Source organism: Zalophus californianus, chromosome 4, assembly GCF_009762305.2.
Source record: "Zalophus californianus isolate mZalCal1 chromosome 4, mZalCal1.pri.v2, whole genome shotgun sequence".
NCBI classification, from domain to species: Eukaryota; Metazoa; Chordata; class Mammalia; order Carnivora; family Otariidae; genus Zalophus; species Zalophus californianus.
Window position 1 is genome coordinate 190,453,971 of NC_045598.1, and position 16,500 is coordinate 190,470,470.

At 61.8% G+C, this 16,500-nt stretch overlaps 2 protein-coding genes across 6 annotated transcripts; both read right to left on the bottom strand.

The window, feature by feature from the left end:
- Positions 1 to 1,095: 1,095 nt before the first annotated feature.
- Positions 1,096 to 9,760, bottom strand: PYCR3 (pyrroline-5-carboxylate reductase 3). 4 transcript variants are annotated; one of them, XM_027606200.2, is made up of 6 exons: positions 6,918 to 9,760; positions 5,113 to 5,177; positions 4,397 to 4,576; positions 3,845 to 4,072; positions 3,438 to 3,530; positions 1,096 to 1,569 (listed from the first exon to the last, which is right to left on the bottom strand). In XM_027606200.2, exons 1-6 carry the CDS (start codon positions 7,096 to 7,098, stop codon positions 1,447 to 1,449), a joined length of 870 nt encoding a protein of 289 aa, XP_027462001.1. In that variant the 5' UTR covers positions 7,099 to 9,760; the 3' UTR covers positions 1,096 to 1,446. The 4 variants fall into 4 exon arrangements, with proteins under 4 accessions (XP_027462001.1, XP_027462009.1, XP_027461983.1 ...); XM_027606208.2 differs by lacking the exon at positions 1,096 to 1,569 and adding an exon at positions 1,597 to 3,221 and having other exon boundaries at positions 3,845 to 3,997; XM_027606182.2 differs by lacking the exon at positions 1,096 to 1,569 and adding an exon at positions 1,597 to 3,221.
- Positions 9,761 to 9,897: 137 nt separating this feature from the next.
- On the bottom strand, positions 9,898 to 14,997 carry GFUS (GDP-L-fucose synthase). 2 transcript variants are annotated; one of them, XM_027606164.1, is made up of 11 exons: positions 14,845 to 14,997; positions 13,771 to 13,927; positions 13,327 to 13,441; positions 12,069 to 12,197; positions 11,918 to 11,991; positions 11,592 to 11,725; positions 11,430 to 11,494; positions 10,999 to 11,065; positions 10,760 to 10,839; positions 10,508 to 10,607; positions 9,898 to 10,249 (listed from the first exon to the last, which is right to left on the bottom strand). In XM_027606164.1, exons 2-11 carry the CDS (start codon positions 13,914 to 13,916, stop codon positions 10,194 to 10,196), a joined length of 966 nt encoding a protein of 321 aa, XP_027461965.1. In that variant the 5' UTR covers positions 13,917 to 13,927; positions 14,845 to 14,997; the 3' UTR covers positions 9,898 to 10,193. The 2 variants fall into 2 exon arrangements, with proteins under 2 accessions (XP_027461965.1, XP_027461971.1); XM_027606170.1 differs by having other exon boundaries at positions 13,327 to 13,478.
- Positions 14,998 to 16,500: the final 1,503 nt, after the last annotated feature.

A 16,500-nucleotide genomic window follows, 5' to 3' on the forward strand; every position in this document is an offset into this window, starting at 1 on the left:
GTCTGAGGTGCTGCCTGCCTCTGTCCTCCCTTCACCCCCACCTGCCCCACATCCTTCTGTTGTAGCCAGGCGGCTGCAGGCATACGGTGTGTCTGTGGGAGGGGGTGGCCAGGCACTGCCGAGGCAGCTGGAGGGAGCCCCCAGAGCAGCTTCCCCACAAGTCTGAGAACATAAATTGAATTGTTCCATGGAACTGTCCCCGGTCAGAGTGTGTGTGTGTGTCACATGTGTATCTCAAATCTGAAAGTTGAGGGAAGGTGTGAAGAATTTGGGAGCAGGGGCCCCCAGCTGGGGCCCCTCTGGCCCCTCCACTTACTAGCTTCCTCCAGCCCGTGCCCCTACAGGCACCTCTGGCCGTCTGTGGCTGGCGTCTTGGCTGGCCAAGCAGCTGGCACAGGGCTTCAGCAAGTCTTACATTTTGTAACATCCGATGGCAACTCAGGGACCTAGGGCTAGGAGGCCCTGGCCTTTGCTCTGCCAGGCCTGCCCCCGGGGGAGTCTGGAGAGGCCGACCTCAGGGCCCCCATGGGCACTGGGTGAAGACAAGCCAGTGTGCTAAAACCGCCCTTGACCTGCATGTTCTGTGGGGATGATACTAAGCTGCAACCCTCAGAGGGAGCCGTCTGAGGCACAGCCTTGCCCAAGGGGGCTACATGCCCGGGAAGCCACCCCCAGACAGCCGGAGGGCTGCAGGGCACCATGTCGGCATGTGGTGAAGGGAAGAGTGTGCCCTCCAGGGACCCCCAGCCCGGGTCCCAGCCCAGCAAGTCAGGATTGCTGCGGGGAGCCCGGGAGGGGGGCTGGGCGCTGTTTGTGCCCAGATAAGGGTGCCCACAGGCTAGCCTTGACTCCAGGGGCGTGTCCTTGAGGACCATGGGCTTTTGGGGTGCATGCTCTATTGAGGAACCTTTTCACACCCATCCTTGAGGGGGGAATTCACCCAGTCAGGTGGGCCCAACGTGCTTTATAATAAAGGTTCGTGTCAACTTCATACGCATCCCTGTTCTAAAGTCTTATTTTAGTATATTTTTTTGGATTTTGGCAGATATTCTACTTATTTAAAATAATCTCTACACCAAACGTGCAGTTGAACTCATGACCCCAAGGACCAAATTTCATGCTTTACTGCCTCAGCCAACCAGGTACTTTTGAGGTCTTAATTTTGTAATTTTTGACCCAATGCTTAGATCTAGAACACCTCATAATTTGAAAACGTAAGGAAGATATAAACACTGATGAAAAATTCCGTCCACCGGTCTTTTGAAAAAGTAATCTGAGCATTGTGCTAGAAGGTGAGTCGTGACCGGCCGATGATCATGCTGCAGCCCTGAGCCCCAAAGCCACTCTCACTACTCCTGTCCAGGCCCATCACCACCTGAGGCACGGCTGCCCTTCCAGCTGGGCTGGGGGCTCACTGAGGCGCCTCTGATTCCGCAAGTGGCCCGCTCACGGCAGGGCCGGCCGGAGGTGCGTCTTCTGCTCCACAAGCCAACCCGCCCAGGTTCTCGGAGACTGTATGGGAAGACGCATCGCTGAACCCACCAACGTACACTGGAGGAAGAGGTTGGGCTAGGGAGGAAGCCAAAGACTGTACCCGTGCAGAGCTTTCAGATGCTGGTGCCATACAGCCAGGGTGGGTGACCTCTGCCCCCAAACCACCTGCTCCCAGGTCTCAAGCTTCAGCTCAGATGTACTTCCAGGCCCTTGCAATCTGCTTTATCAGCCTAGACATCGGTCACTCGGTGCTAGCAGACAGCGCCTTTATTCCCATCTCACAGATCACTCAGGTGTGGAAATGGCCTCGGGCTGACCCTTCTAACCGGAGGAAGGGCCAGTTGGCCAAGGAAGGACCATGGGGTAGGGGGGCAGCAGGTCTGGGGATGTGCGTGGGAGGACAGGCTGAAGGCTAGGGATGGAGGACAGGAGCGTGAGCAGGGGAGCACTGCTGTGGGGGTGCTATCAGCCACGTACAGATAGGGCTGGTTTGCTTCAAGTCTCAGCTGGTAAACTGGAGGCAATTTGCTCCACTTTGTGGCTGGCCCAGTCTCGGTAGGCCACCGGGTGGAAGTGAGGGGAGCTCCAGCACTCCGGGGCCTTTGTGGGTTGGGGAGGCTCCAGGAGTCTCGGGGGCAGTGTGGGGGGAAAGAGGCAGGCAGCCCACCCTCCACCCAAAGGCCCCATGGCCTTGGTGGGGGACCCAAGTTCCTGGCTTTGCTGGCCAGGGATGTGCCAAAGAGCCATGTCCTGCAGTCAGAGGCCAGGCCAGGAGACCCTCCAGGACAACCCAGGGAACGGTCATCAGGGCCGGCTCCACCTGCCACTTGCCAGCTTAGCTGGGGAAGGGGGTCCACACCCAGCTAAAGCCAAGTCCCTGTTCCGCAGCCAGCTAGGCCCAGCCTCCCTGCACTGGCCTGCTGCTGATCAGCACTGCGGCCCACCCACCCAGGGCTCTGTTCATGGGGGCTCCCCAAGGGAAGGACCGGTGCAGCTCCTCCCGAGCCAGAAAAAGAGCAAAGGGCAGCCAACCCCATTGTTTTCTCAGGGGCTAGCTCCCTGTGGGTGACGCCCCCCGCCATGGCAGGTCAACCCGAGGACAAGACCGTTGTGGGGGCCTACCGGTGCTGGCTTCACTGAGGAGGAGGAGCCGGTCTCTTGTGCAGTGTCCGGGTACCCCCTAGCCCCCGCTCCCGAACCGGCTGCAGTCAGACAGCTGTCGGAAGGGCCTACCCAGATGCTCCAGCAGCAGCCCTGCTCCTGCCCTCAACCCACCCAGCTGAGCACACGGGGCAGCTGGCCAGCACATCCCGAGACCTGATGGTGGGCCACTGCCATGGTGCCTTCTGCCCTGCGGTGGGTGGGGGGGAAGTTCCCATGGTGAGGGGATCCCCTGCCTGTGAAACCCTCCAGGCCTGTCCCTCATTTCCTCGTGTGGAGGTCGGGGGGCAGCCAGGAGGCTCCTGCATGGTGGGGGAGCTGCAGTCCTGGGGAAGGGGCAAGGAAGGAGGGACTGGGGGCAGCCCACAGCCCATGCCCGTTCCCTACTTCCCGCTGAGCTCCCTGGCCCGGGAGGTGGCAGCCTCTACGGCACTCATGGCGGCAGCCCGAAGCCCACCCTGCTCAAGGGCGTGGAGCCCGTAGATGGTGGTGCCGCCCGGGGTGCACACGTCTGTCCGCAGCTGAGCTGGGTGCTGCCCCTTCTGCTGCAACATCTTAGCTGTCCCCTGGGGAGAGGGACCCTGGGGGTGACTCAAGGGAAGCGGGCAGCCCCTTCTCCAGCTCAGCCCCATGTAGCCTGCTTCATCATGGGTCCACCCCCCACCCCCATCCCAGATCTTCGTCCAGGCTTCTTGGGCCTGCTGTCCCCCTTCCCACTGCTCCTGGGAGACATAGCAGCCCATCCCTTTTCACACGACCCCGCGGGGGCTGTCCTCACTCACCAGCAGGGTCTGAGCCGCAATGCGGTGGGCTAGGCCACTCGGCATGCCCATCTTGATGGCACCTTCGGCCAGGGCCTCAGAGAAGGCACACACCTGTAGCAGTGGGGGTGGAGACTGTCAAAGCCAACACTCTCCTGCACATAGCACCCGGTCTGGAGAAAGCTCGGAACCTTCAGGAACACGGCCCAGAGCACTGGCCACCAGTGTAGGACCTAGGGCTGGGGCTTGAGCCCAGGGGTCTGACTGGACAAAGGCCCAGGAAGGCAACGACGCAGCAGAGAGTAGAGCTCACAGGCAGCCCAGGAACCAAGTCATCGAATCCCAAAGGCTGGGGTCATTGCAGGGACTTGAGAAGTCTCCGCTTTGCCAAGGGCTGGCCTGGGGGTGGGGGATGAGACAACACTCACGAAGGCCACGCCGCTGCCGCTGAGGCCGGTGTGGATGTCCACGTGGGCCTCAGGCACCTCCTCGCACTGCCCACAGGCCTCCAGCAGGGTCTGCAGGAGCTTGGCCTCGCTGCTTCCGGCGTAGCGGCCCCGTGCCATCACCATGGCCCCCTCCTGAACCATGCAGGGCAGGTTGGGTGAGACCCGCAGCACCCGTGCAGTTGGGGGTAGCAGCTGGTCAGAGAGAAGCTGGAATCAGGGATCATGTGGGATTGGCCCCGTCAGGCAGACCCAGGCCTCAGCCAACTAACTGTGGGCTCCCTCCCCGCCCGTGTCCTGGCTAGGGTGCTAGCAGGAACCTAAGCCCCAGCCCCCTTGGTCACCTGGCCACCTCTTCAGGCTCGGGTTGGTCTGGGAGGCTGTCTGTCACAGGTTTCACCCATCCCACCTTCCTAAAGGGCTAAACCCACACTGGCACCAGTCTGGGATGGCAAAGGGTGGGAAGTTCTGACCAGCAGAATGGGCTCTGAGGTCAGAGGCTCAGCTCCCACATGACCCCCACAGGCCACTCACCTCTTCCAGGGTGCTCAGAGAGACCCCAGCAGCCACAGACACCAAGATGTGCTTAGCGGTTACCACAGGGGCCACCTCGGCCAGGACAGTGGGCAGGACATGAGGCTTGGTAGCGAAAAAGACCAGCAAGCAGCTTTGCAGAACCTCCCGGTTGCAGTGGGTGGTCCGGCAGCCCAGAGCCTGCAGTAGGGACAGTGGGATCAGGGCTGGGGTAAATGGGGGACAGCCTCCCAGACCATGGCCCTTCCTGCTGGAGGCCACCCTGCATCCGCAGGGGTCCCCAGGGGTCCCTCACATTGCAAATGCCTGCACCACCCCCACTCCCAAAGCCCAGACTCACCCAGACCATCCATTCTTGCTCAGGACCAACGCTGCACCTCGCAGGACGCCTGATGTCAGCACTTCCTTGCGCCCCCTGAACCCAGGGAGTGCCCACCACCACCTCTGCCCCAACACACGTGTACACACGTGCACTGACATGAGCGCACGCACACGCGCACAGACACACCCCCCCTTCACTCGGCTTTAGCCCTTCCCAACCGTGGCTTTCCTTCTGGTCTCTGACCTCCCCTTCCCCAGCCCAGCCCATCTCAAAAGTTTCGCTAACTAAGCACCACTTCCCTGGCCCCAAGAACTGTCTCAGAGGGACAGGGGCCAAGAGCCACCATGAGCCCCCCAGAAAAGCCTCAACTCAGGAGAGCTGGGGCCCAGCTCACCTGGAAGTGACAGAGGTTCCTGTCAGTTGGTGCACTGGCCAGGATGTGCTGAGCTTCTACTTTTCCTGGAGAGAAAAACAAAAGCAGAAGGGTTTGTGAGGAGGTGGGGTGGAAGGACGGGAGAGCAGGAACCAGCCTGGCCTGCCCCTTCCTGCCGGGCCTCTCATGCTCAGCCACGCTGGCTCCTAGCTGGCCTGACACTCTGTGAGAACCCAAGGGCCTGGCAGGGGCGTTCGGTGCACCCAGGACCAGGCGTTCAGCTCCATTCTATCCTGCTTGTCAGTCATCACCACCCGCCTGCTGCTGCTGAGTCCACGGGGGGCTAGATGCAGGGGCGTGGAGCTTGCCTAGTCTCATGAGTACACAGCCTCCGGGGACAGGAAGGCTAGATTGGAGGAGGGGGCACGATGGGGAGGGGGGCCCAATAGGGGCTGAGCTTCCCTGGGTGTTGGGGGTACGTCTGTGCTGGGATGTCCAAGCAGAGGCTAAGAGCCCATTGGGTAGAAATCATCTGCATCTGTGGCGTACAGGGCTGGGAAATAAGTTTCTGTAAGGTCTAACAGGAAGGCAGAACTGCACCTCACAACCTGAACACAGAGCCAGTCAGTCATGACAGTGACACCACCACGCATGCCTACACACACCAGTACTGTGTTCAATACTGAACCCGTACAGCCCTGGCAGGAAGGCGGTACTGCCAGGTTCTACAGGTAAAACACCTGAGACGTGCACTCAGCTATGTTCTGATGATTCTGACCCTTCTGAACCTTGACTGAGGCTGAAGACAGAAAGCCAGCCCCTAACTCGCACGTAAAGGTTTCTAAAACCCGTGGAGTAAGACCAGGACAGCACTGCCCTGTCTTGCAATAAACCAGTGGTTCTCCACCTGGGAAGTTTTTGCCCTCCTACCCCAGGGGACATGTGGTAACCTCTGGAGACAGCTTTGGCTGTCATAATTGGGGGATGCTACTAACATCTAGTGGGGAGAGACCAGGAAAGTGGCTAAACACCCTACAATGTGAAGGATGGAGAATTATCCCAACCCAAACAACCACAGTGCCCACGTGGAGAAAACCTGCAGCCTGCCACTGCAGTGGAGCTGGCACAGAAGGAGGAAACAGAATCGGAGTCTCAAAGGTCAACCCACACGACCCAGGCAGCAGACCAGAAGTTAGTGGGAGATTCCAGGCTCTAAGGTAGTGCTGTCCAGGGAAATATCACCGGAACCAAATACTTAACTTCACATTTTCTAGTAGTCACATTAAGCAAGTAAAAGAGAAAGATAAAGTTAACTCTAATACATTTTATTTAACCCGGTGTAAACAAAATACTACTCTTCCAAATACTGGTTTTCATCAGCACTAAAAATTACTCAAATATGTTACTTTTTCGTTTTTTGTGTGTGTTACATCTTCCAAACCCGACACAGATTTTATTCTACAAACTCGCAGCACATCTCAGGCGCTCTGTGGCCCCACGTGGCTCATGGCCCGTGCGGGGACAACCAGCTCTACGCCACCCACGCACACACCTCGCTGCTGTGCTGAGAGCGGAGTCCGCAGGGGCAGCGTCCGCGATCCGCCCTTGCCCACGCCCGCCCGGCCGGCCCCGCTGCACCCTGAGGACCCCGCGCGGAGGGCTCCCTTGTGGTCCTCGCTCCTCGCCCAGGGGCTCTGCGGGATGCATCCCTCCAGGCAGGTGAGCAGCGCACAGGTGAACCCTTCCCTCGCACACCGGGCGCGCATCGGACGCCCGCTGGCTCCGAGACCCGGGGACCCACGCGCCCCACACCCGCGGCGCCCCACCTGCTCGGATGAAGCCCTGCGCGATGGCCTCCGCCATACGTCCCGCGCCCACGAAGCCCACGCGAAGCGGCTCCATCCCCTGCGTCGCCGCCGCCGCCATCTCGCCACGGCCGGGCCTGGCCTTGCCCCGCCCCACGCCCTCGGCCCCGCCAATTGGGCTACGCCGCCCCGCCCCCGTCATCGTCGATTGGCTACCGTGACTTTACGCCCCGCCCACTCCCTTCCGGGCGCCGCGCTCTAGTCCCTCCCCGCCGCTGCTCATTGGCCCGAGAGAGCGAGGCACCGCGTGGCGCCGCGTGGGGCGGGGCACCCTATACTCCTCGCGGTGCAGCACTGCTGGCCGAGGATGTGGCACCTGTGCGGGAGGCGAGAAGGCAGCTTGAGAGACTCCACTCAAAGGCGAAGGGTCGGAAAGGGTGGGGTTCCTCTGACTCTGTCCCGGAGGTCTGCGCCCTGGAGCGTGCCTGGTGGGTGTCCCTCGCGGGGACGCTGCAGAGTCCGGGAAAGCACTGGCGGGTGGCCGCTGGGCAGCTTAGCTTCCAGGAGGAATCATCCGCCCTGATTCTGATGCAAGACCGGGGCAGGCAAGGTCCGGACCCTGGCCCACCATCAGGACGTCAGGAGCTGGGGAGCGGAGCCCTGCCAGCCTTAGGCCGGTTTCCCTGGGTGGGAGCCGCGTCCTCAGGGCGCCCTGGTTCTCTGGAGCCTGTGAGCGGACTCAGGTGCGGAGGGCAGGGTTGCCTGGTCGGGGCTTGTTGTCAGCCCCTCTCCAAGCTGCAGCGGGTCCGGGTGACAGCATAACGTGGGCACGGCCAGTGAAATGTGTGAGCAGGGGCCTGTCGCTTTACTGGATTAGAGGAGCTCCTCCAGCCAGCCTGGATCCTGGTTTTCCTGGGCCTCCCAGGCTGCTGCGAGAAGGCAGGAGAGGCCTTCCTGAGGCCTGGGTCCCCAGCGGAGACCTGGTCCATCTTGTTGGTCCCAGGGGCGTGGGGGGTGCGGATGGAGCGCTTGGCTGTGGCAAGGGGCCATGTTTGAAATGAGGGGAGGGGAGGGGAGGGGTGGGAGTACTTTAATTTTTAATTGACACAGGAATAAGGCTTGAAGATCTAAGATTGTAGTTTTTTTTTTTTTTTAGATTGCATTTAAAAAATGTTTTGTTATTCTAAACTCTACTTTGACACAGTCTAAGCTCTTCAACAATAAAATCCCCTCATTCATTCAACACTGCCCCCACAGCATGTGGGCCCTGCTCTGGGCGGGTGATGAGCAGGGCAGGTGATGAAGGCCATACAGCAGCAGAGTATAGGCAGCGGAACCTGCACTTGGAGGACCTGCATTCTGGCTGGGGACACGGCCCCTCGGCAGTAAACACACACACATACTCACAGCAGTAGAGGGTGGCTCATCAGGACACACAGCCACGATCTATGTCCCGCCAGGTGTGTCCAGGCCTCTCTCCTAGGCTGGGCCTCCCTCCGCATGTTTTCACATGGCTGACTGTGGCACCACCCCCTCCCTGAACCCTGACATGAGCAGAGCCTTCATTCACAGAGGGCTGGAGCCCAAAGAACACACAGTGAAGGCTGACCCAGGTCCTAGAGCTCCAAGTCCTAGGGGAGGGAGAGGCTCCGGGCATTCCCAGAGAAGTGCACAGGAATTCTGCAGCAGAGTGGGCACTCAGAGAAAGCAACACATCAGTTGAGGCCAAAACGGTGGGGGAGGCTCTGACGGGAAGGTCCTGGGCCAGCCCCAGAGGAGCCCTGGGGGGTAAACACTGCAGCTCCCTTGGGGAAGGCCCTTGGGGGTAAACACTGCAGCTCCCTGGGGGAAAGCCCTGGGGGGATAAACACTGTGGCTCCCTGGGGGAGGGCCCTGGGGGGGGTAAACACTGCAGCTCCCTGGGGGAGGGCCCTGGGGGGTAAACACTGCAGCTCCCTGGGGGAGGGCCCTGGGGGGATAAACACTGTGGCTCCCTGGGGGGGGGTAAACACTGCAGCCCACGGGGGGGGGGGGGAGAGCCCTGGGGGGTAAACACTGCAGCTTGCTGGGGGAAGAGGGTGGGTGCAGCTGGGCACAGGGACAGAGGTGGGAAGCCGTGCCTGGCACAAGGAAGACAGCCAATACTGCCTGAACAGAGGAAAGAATTAACATGACGCCAGGCACTTTTGGGGTCAGAAGAAAGCTGGGAGCCACCAGCATGAGGATGATGAAGGGTGACCCAGAAGAGAGGTGACCTGAGAGGAGGGCCGGCCTGAAGCCAGGGAAGGTATCTCAGGGCTTTGGAGTTGGGCACTCCTGGGTCCACACCCCAGCACTGCGTGGCCGCCCTGGGGACTTGGCTGGATTCCTGCTGAGAATGGGGAGGTCTGTGCTGCTCACCCCTACCCACCAGGCCCAGCAGGCCCTCCTTTGTGACACTTGTTACTGTCCAGGGGAGAAAGGCAGGCCAGGCCCCACCACAGGCTGCCACCTGAGGGCCAGGGAGGTGAGGGGCCAGGCCTGGTACAGCTGTCTCCTGGGGTCACCACCCTCCCCTTGGATCCATCCACATGCCTACCTACTCAGCCTGTCCAAATCCAGGACCAGCTTTGTCCTGCAAAGTCGACGTGCTGACAGGTAGGCCCAGGGAGTTCAGGTCACCCAGGCCTGCATATGATCTCATGCGGAGAGGCTAAGCTGAGCCCACACCACCCTCTGGGACTGTTACAGGTACCCTGCCCTGCATCCCCACCGACTGACTGTCCACCGCCTCTACCCTGCAGCCTGCCTGCTCCTCACCTGCACACCCACTTGGCCAGCCGCTGCTGCCCTTCCACTCCAGGGACAGTGAGCCACCCTGCCCAGTGTCTCTCCAGAGCTGAGCAGTCAGCAGGTGAGCGGTAGGTCTTGGGGTTAGCCAGGCTCAGGGAGACAGGGGCTGTGTGTGTGTTGGGGTGGGGTGAGGAGGAGGAATGGCTGGCACAGAGCTTTTGGGGCCAGGCCTGGGAAAACGGACTTTATTAGCTCCCAGGGAGTGGGAGAGCAGGATCAAAGGGGACACACTTGGGACCCTGGGACTGGTGTTGGGGAGCAAGGTGCTGGGAGAGCCTGGCCAGGCCTTGGTTTCCCTGAGGACAGACATCAATGGTGACCCCACTGCACGGCTGCCCAGAGCCACCCTGGTGGAGGGGAGAACGTGGGCCCAGATTGCTGGGCAGTGCCCTCCGCTCCTGCAGGGTCTGAGGGTGGTGCCTCCGGGGCCCTGGGGGCAGCCCGCGCCTGCTCCCACACTGTGCTTCACTTCCGGGCCTGTTCGTAGTTGTGGGTGAACCAGGCACAAGTCTCCTTCACAGCTGCAGAGGTGGGCGGGTAACAGGTGGTGGCAGGTGAGGGCTGGGGCTGCACTGACCTCCACTGGAGGAGATGGGGAGGGCAGAGGCCCCAGCGACACATGCAGTCACCCCTTCTGTGTCCTTCCTCCCCGATAAAGGTTTGGACGCCAAACCCTAAGGGTGTCCGCAGCTTGAAGTAGAGAAGCCGAAGCCAGGAAGGAGGGGATAGGAGGTCTGGCGGGATGGGGTGGGAGAGCCATGGGAGGACCAGGGGCTCACCCTGCTTGAAGGGTGTAAACCGGAAGTCGGGCAGGTAGGTCCGAAGCTTGCTGTTACTGGCCGTCTTCTTAAACTGCCCATCTGACTTGGTTGTATCAAACTAGGTGCCTGGTCAAGGCCACAGCAGAAGGGGTACCCCCCGCCCCTGCCTGCCCTTGAACCTCTTCTGCCTTTCCCAGGGGGAGCACCACCCCTCCTCTCTCCAGTTGCCAGGGGGAGAGCCATCTTGGGTGCGTCAGAGCCAAAGGATACGGTGACCTCCCCATGGAAGTCCATGGCCTCCACCACGGCTTCAGCTGCCTCCTGGATAGAGACCTCATCCTCCTCGCCCACTGTGGGGAGCGGGGTCCCAACAGCCAGGTCAGGCCTCCTCTGCCTGGCCTTGCTGTCACCCAGCCCCCCCACAATACTGTCACTCCCCACCTAGCTGTTCTCAGGACAGACACGGGTTTGGTCCTGCTTTAGTGGCAGTGAGGCCAAAGGGTGCCCACCTGATAGGATGATGGGCTCCACCTCATTGTACTCCCGCAGGACCCAGACAAAGAGCCGGGCCAGGTCCTAGAAATCAAAAAGGGTCAAAGGCCACAAGTTACAGCCACATGGGGCCACAGGCCACCCCTCCTAAGTGCCCCTGCTCAGTGAGGGCACAGCCCGGGCTCCATCAGAGCCAGAAGTCTCTCCCTTTGGGCAGCTCTTAGCCAGCTCAGCCCAGCAGAGAGTTGTGTCTCTCACTGAGCTCAGTGCTGCACCTGGCGACTCCCATGAGGCCAGGTGCCTACAGGGACCCAGTGAGGACCAGTGACTGCTCCTCCAGAGGCTCAGCCTGGACCCCAGCTCTTTTACCAGGCTCCCTCAGGCTACCGCCTTCCCACAAGCAGCATGGCAGGCTAGGAAACGTTTGGGTGGAGAGCTAGGCACCAACCAGTGAGTAGATGAACTGCCTCCGTGGCTTTCCGGTGCCCCACACCGTCAGGGCGGAGCCGCTGCCTGCAGATTTAGGGAGGGGGCAGCTGTGGGGGGTGCTGTGCCAGCCACCACCCCTCCTCCCAGCTGAGGCCCTGGGGCCCCACAAGCAGGCACTCACTCTTGGCCAGGTGCACCTTGTGGATGAGGCCAGGCAGCACGTGGCCATCCTCAATGTTGAAGTTGTCGTGGGGCCCAAAGACGTTAGTGGGGATGACAGCGGTGAAAGTGCAGCCATGTTGCTGGAAGTAGGCCCTGCAAAGTCCCAGCGTCTCTTCCGGCCCTTGCCCTGGGACCACAGACCCACCGCACCCACCCTGGCCTCATGGATGGAAAAACCGGAGGCCCGCAAAGAGGGGCCATGAAGTGCGGGAGCCCTGCGGGGGAACCCTCTGGGCCCTCCTCCCTTTTCCTGTCGGGTCTCGGCTGGGCACGCGGGCGGAGTACCTGTTCTGCACGTCGATCATCCTCTTGGCATAGGAGTAGCCAAAATTGCTGCTGTGCGGTGGCCCTTCGTGGATCTAGGAGAGCAGAGGAGGCCTTTGCTTTCCTGGCCCCGCCCCCGTCGGGCCCCGCCCCCGTCGGGCCCCGCCCTCACCATAGTCTCATCGATAGGATAGGTGGTCTTGTCCGGGAAGATACAGGTAGACAGGCAGGAAACCACCTTACGCACGCCCACCTCGAAGGCCGAGTGCAGGACGTTGTCGTTGATGTGCACGTTTTTCCTCTGGCGTGGGCGGGAGGGCAGATTCAAGCCCCTCCAGGCAGGAGTCCAGTCCTTACCTGCCCCTCCAGGGACAGAAGCAGGACACACTCCGGCCCCTCCCACGAGGGCAGCACCTGAGCCAGTTTATCCTAACTGCTTCCTGGGACAAGGCAAAACCTCCCAGCATAGACCTTCCAGAAACCATGGAAGGCAGTCCTTCTACCCCTGCCCCACCCCTGGGCTCTGGGAGGGAGCGCCGGAGGACAGGACCGCACCCCCTAGCTCCCGGCTGGACCTCACCCACACAGGCTGCGAGGGCAGGCCCCATCTGGCCCTGGGGCAACGAAGGGGCCCCTCCGTTCCCCTACCCCAGAGGGGCCTACCCAACTATACCACCCAGTAGCAGGGAAGCCACCAGCCCTACTGCTCCCTAGACGCCACTTTCTCTGGATCCTGGGAGGAAACGGGGCATTTGCACCACTCTTAGGAGTGGGGGAGATGGCCACTAGGCAGCCCTCTGGGAAGACTGCTCTACTGAGACAAGAAGAGCCCTGGGGTGACAGGGGCTTTGGGCAGAATCTAATCTGAGCCTCTGCCATCCCTGTGCCCGATGCAGGGCTGAATCACACCAAGACCAGATGCCTAGAGATGGTGGGGCCAACCCTCAGGGGCACAGCCTGGCAGGAGCAGGGCTATAGGCTCTCTTCCTGCCCCTTCCACCATAGCTCACGCCCCCAGGCTAGATGCCTCAGACCCAGAGCCCAGCTCACACCTCTGCACCCCAGAGTGCGTGGTGGGCCTGGTTCAGTGCAGCTGGACCAGAGAGGTCCGGGAGCAGGAGGGTCTAGAAGCCCAGAGGGCTCAGGGGGTAGGAACCAATCCTACCTAGGTCAAACAGCAAATACTGGCTTCTTTCAGTTCCCCCAACCCCCCGGTCAGCTCCATGGCTTTTCCTATTGAGCCAAATGCCCCCAGGCTCACCTGCATGCCCATCGACCTACCAAGCAAGTGTGGATCATTGGGGACTCCACAGGGACTGCCCCCACCAGGCTGTGCCAAGTGTGACCCTCAGGGACTTCCTGGGGCCAAAACATAAGCATGGGGAGACTACCAAGAAGTTCCTAGTGCTCCATGGGGCCCTCTCACTTACCCAGAAGTCCAGGTTGTATTTGATATTCCGGAACAGGCCCCCCACCATTGCAGCAAGGTGGATGACATGGGTGGGCCGGACCTTTTCAAACAGGGCTCGGGTCTGTGCGGCGTCCCTGGGAGGAGCCAGGCCATCAGAGGCCCCCTGGAGGCCTGAGGGAAGGAACTAGCACCCTGGGGTTGGGGTGCTGGTGGCAGGGGGCAGGGCTGATGGCAGGAGGGGCTGCCAAAAAGGAAAGTGGCCAGTTCAGGCACTGGCTGTTATGAAGGTGTGGGCTTCCAGGAACAGGTGCAAGGATGTTTGCCTAGAAGCAGAGCTGCACACACCCAAGCCAGGCCAGCCACCTGGAGGGAAAGACCCAGACATGAGGCTACCAGGCTCAGCGACAGGGCTGGCCTGGAGCTCTGAGTCTGGAGGGTTTGCTTCAGGGATGGGTCCACTCACGTGAGATCAGCGTCCTTGGAGGAGACGAACACCCAGTCCTCTCCAGGCAGCCCAGCTCCATCTGCTACCACCTCTTGGATGGCTCTGCCCACCAGCCCAGATCCACCTGTCACTAGGATTCGTACTGACCCCCCAGGCTCACTCATGGTAGCTGCACCTGTCGGGGCAAATGGTGGGAGGCAGATGGAACCCCACTCCCTGGAGATGCCCCTGTTTGGGATCACTACCCTCAGCACTGGACCCCACAGCAACCGTCCACGGGCTAGCCCAGGGTTTCCTGTGGCAAGTGGAACAGGATGAGACCCCCTGGGGATGACAGAGAGCCTGCTGGGGACCACAGAGACCCGGCTGGCCTGAGTCTTCCCCTCCCAGCCCCATTCCCTAGGGAGCCCTCTGCCTAGATCCGCTCAGGGGCCTTGGGGCTCCTACCTCCTCAAGAGAGCCTGGTTCCAGGCTCTGCCCTGCAGGCCCAACCCAAGACCCACACTGGGCCAAGAAAGGGGACAGATGGCACATCTCGAGCTGACAAGTGGGGAGGCAGACAGTCTTGGGGTTGGGGCCGCCTGGCCCATGAAGGTTACTCCCAGCCAAAGCTCACATGCCACAGGCAAGGAAGGGGCAGCGCGCTGTGTTTGCAGTTGGGTGGCCCACCCGCGGCTGGTCCAGGAGAGCCTTCGCCAGCCTAGTTCCTCCTGGCCAGGCGGCGCTTCCGGCTCAGAACTGGGCAGGCCTCAGGGCGCCACCACCCTTAAGGAGTCTATCCCTGGGGCTGAAAATCGGCCTGGGCCCCTGCAGCATGACTCTGACCCGGCTGCAGCATGGCCGGGAGGGGATGCCGCCCCGACATCGGCTGCTCCCGACCGCGCGGGCAGTGCGGCAGCAGGCCGGTGAGGAAACACCGCCGCTGCTCGGACTCGTCCCACGCCACTTCCATGCCCACGGCTCCCCTTCCACGCCCTCGGGGTCCCGACAGCCCTCAGGACTCTCCGGCTGTCAGGGAACAGCCAGGGTCTGGGCCCCGGCTCGCCACGCCGGGTTTCCCGCGGGGCCGCTCGGCGCCGGGCGCCGTCTCACCTGCGCCCTGCCCCACCTGCCCGTCGCCCGGAGAGCGGCTTCTGGCAGGGCTAGAGTCTCCCGCCGCGTGCGGTGGCCAGGTGGAGGGGGCGGGACCGGGAGGGCCCCGGCGGGCCTGCCCTCCTCACTCTGGGAAGAGGAGTCCTCGGGGACGCCCCGGGCGCTGCTGGGAAGTGGAGTCCGGGAACGCGCAGCAGTCTGGGAAATGTAGTTCTCGCGGCTCCGCCTCGGCGGGGCAGGTCCCGCTGCGGCTGCCTCCGGGTGCGGCGAGGAGACCCCATTCGCCACGCGGGGGAGGGTGGGCGCTGGGAGAGCAGGGGAGGCTTCGCGGCGCTGAGACTCCGCAGCCTCAGGACTGGGGAGCAGCAGGCGCTGGTCCACGGCTCCCGGGACAGCGACCGTCGGCGGGCGGGCCTCCGGGGCTGAGACTCCCAATGCTGGGTCTGAAGGGATGACGGCGGCCGGCGCGCTGTCCGGGACGGGTCCTTCGGACCCCCTGTGACAGCCCTGCCGCGTCCCTCGGGCCCCCCGGTGACAGCCCTGCCCCGTCCCTCGGGCCCCCCGGTGACAGCCCTGCCCCGTCCCTCGGGCCCCCCGGTGACAGCCCTGCCCCGTCCCTCGGACCCCCGGTGACAGCCCTGCCCCGTCCCTCGGGCCCCCCGGTGACAGCCCTGCCCCGTCCCTCGGACCCCCGGTGACAGCCCTGCCGCGTCCCTCGGGCCCCCCGGTGACAGCCCTGCCGCGTCCCTCGGGCCCCCCGGTGACAGCCCTGCCGCGTCCCTCGGGCCCCCCGGTGACAGCCCTGCCGCGTCCCTCGGACCCCCGGTGGCAGCCCTGCCGCGTCCCTCGGACCCCCGGTGACAGCCCTGCCGCGTCCCTCGGACCCCCGGTGGCAGCCCTGCCCCGTCCCTCGGACCCCCGGTGACAGCCCTGCCGCGTCCCTCGGACCCCCGGTGGCAGCCCTGCCCCGTCCCTCGGACCCCCGCCCCCCTCCGCGTGACTGGTCTGCCCGGTCCTTAGGGCCCTCCGGTGAGTGGTCTGCCCTGGACCCGCGGGCCTTCCCCCTAAATGCAGGTAGTTCCCGCAGCCGACCCTGTTCACACACCGGTAAATAGAAAGCGCGCAGTCCTCCGATCTTGACACCACCTTACAATGAAAATATACTCCATTTAAACTCTCCATGAAGGTAGGGTTTTGCTATGACTGGAAGTCAGCGCGGCCCCGGGTGTCTGGGCGCTCTGGTGATGGGGCGCGGGGTGGCCGAGACACTGAAGACCTTCTTTCCCGAACTGCTGTGTATTCATCCCACACGACTTCCTTTTCTTGTGTTCATTTCACCAGTTACTAACGGTGTTGTTATAATCAAAATCTGTCACATAATTTGTGTTCTGTTGACCATAACACCAAATTAGACAGTCTTTCCTAAGTCCTTATGGTTTTTTGATTTTGCTTTTTTGTTTTTTACTTTGCTTCAATTTGGAGAAACTGCTTTGCTGAGGGAGTAGCAACTGGAATTGTCAATAAAATCCCAAAAGCAGTACTTAGATCCAGAAGTGAACCGTGCATTGTATACATCACATTCCCACATTGTGAGAGGGCTGCATATGACGATTAACCGGCATTGCGGAAAATGTTAGCAAATATTTCAATTCAAAT

Bases quoted from the DNA above. Each gene is read 5' to 3' on its own strand.
- GFUS (XM_027606164.1), bottom strand. From the start codon at position 13,916: ATGAGTGAGCCTGGGGGGTCAGTACGAATCCTAGTGACAGGTGGATCT. The intron at 11,066-11,429 runs GTTGGTGCCTAG...TTTGATTTCTAG, and splicing joins GGCAGTTCATCTACTCACTG to GACCTGGCCCGGCTCTTTGT. The intron at 10,250-10,507 runs GTGAGCCCCTGG...CCACCTCTGCAG, and splicing joins GTTTACACCCTTCAAGCAGG to CTGTGAAGGAGACTTGTGCC.
- PYCR3 (XM_027606182.2), bottom strand. From the start codon at position 7,098: ATGACGGGGGCGGGGCGGCGTAGCCCAATTGGCGGGGCCGAGGGCGTG. The intron at 4,577-5,112 runs GTGAGCTGGGCC...TCCCTACTGCAG, and splicing joins GGAACCTCTGTCACTTCCAG to GCTCTGGGCTGCCGGACCAC. The intron at 4,073-4,396 runs GTGAGTGGCCTG...CCCTGATTCCAG, and splicing joins CTCTGAGCACCCTGGAAGAG to CTTCTCTCTGACCAGCTGCT.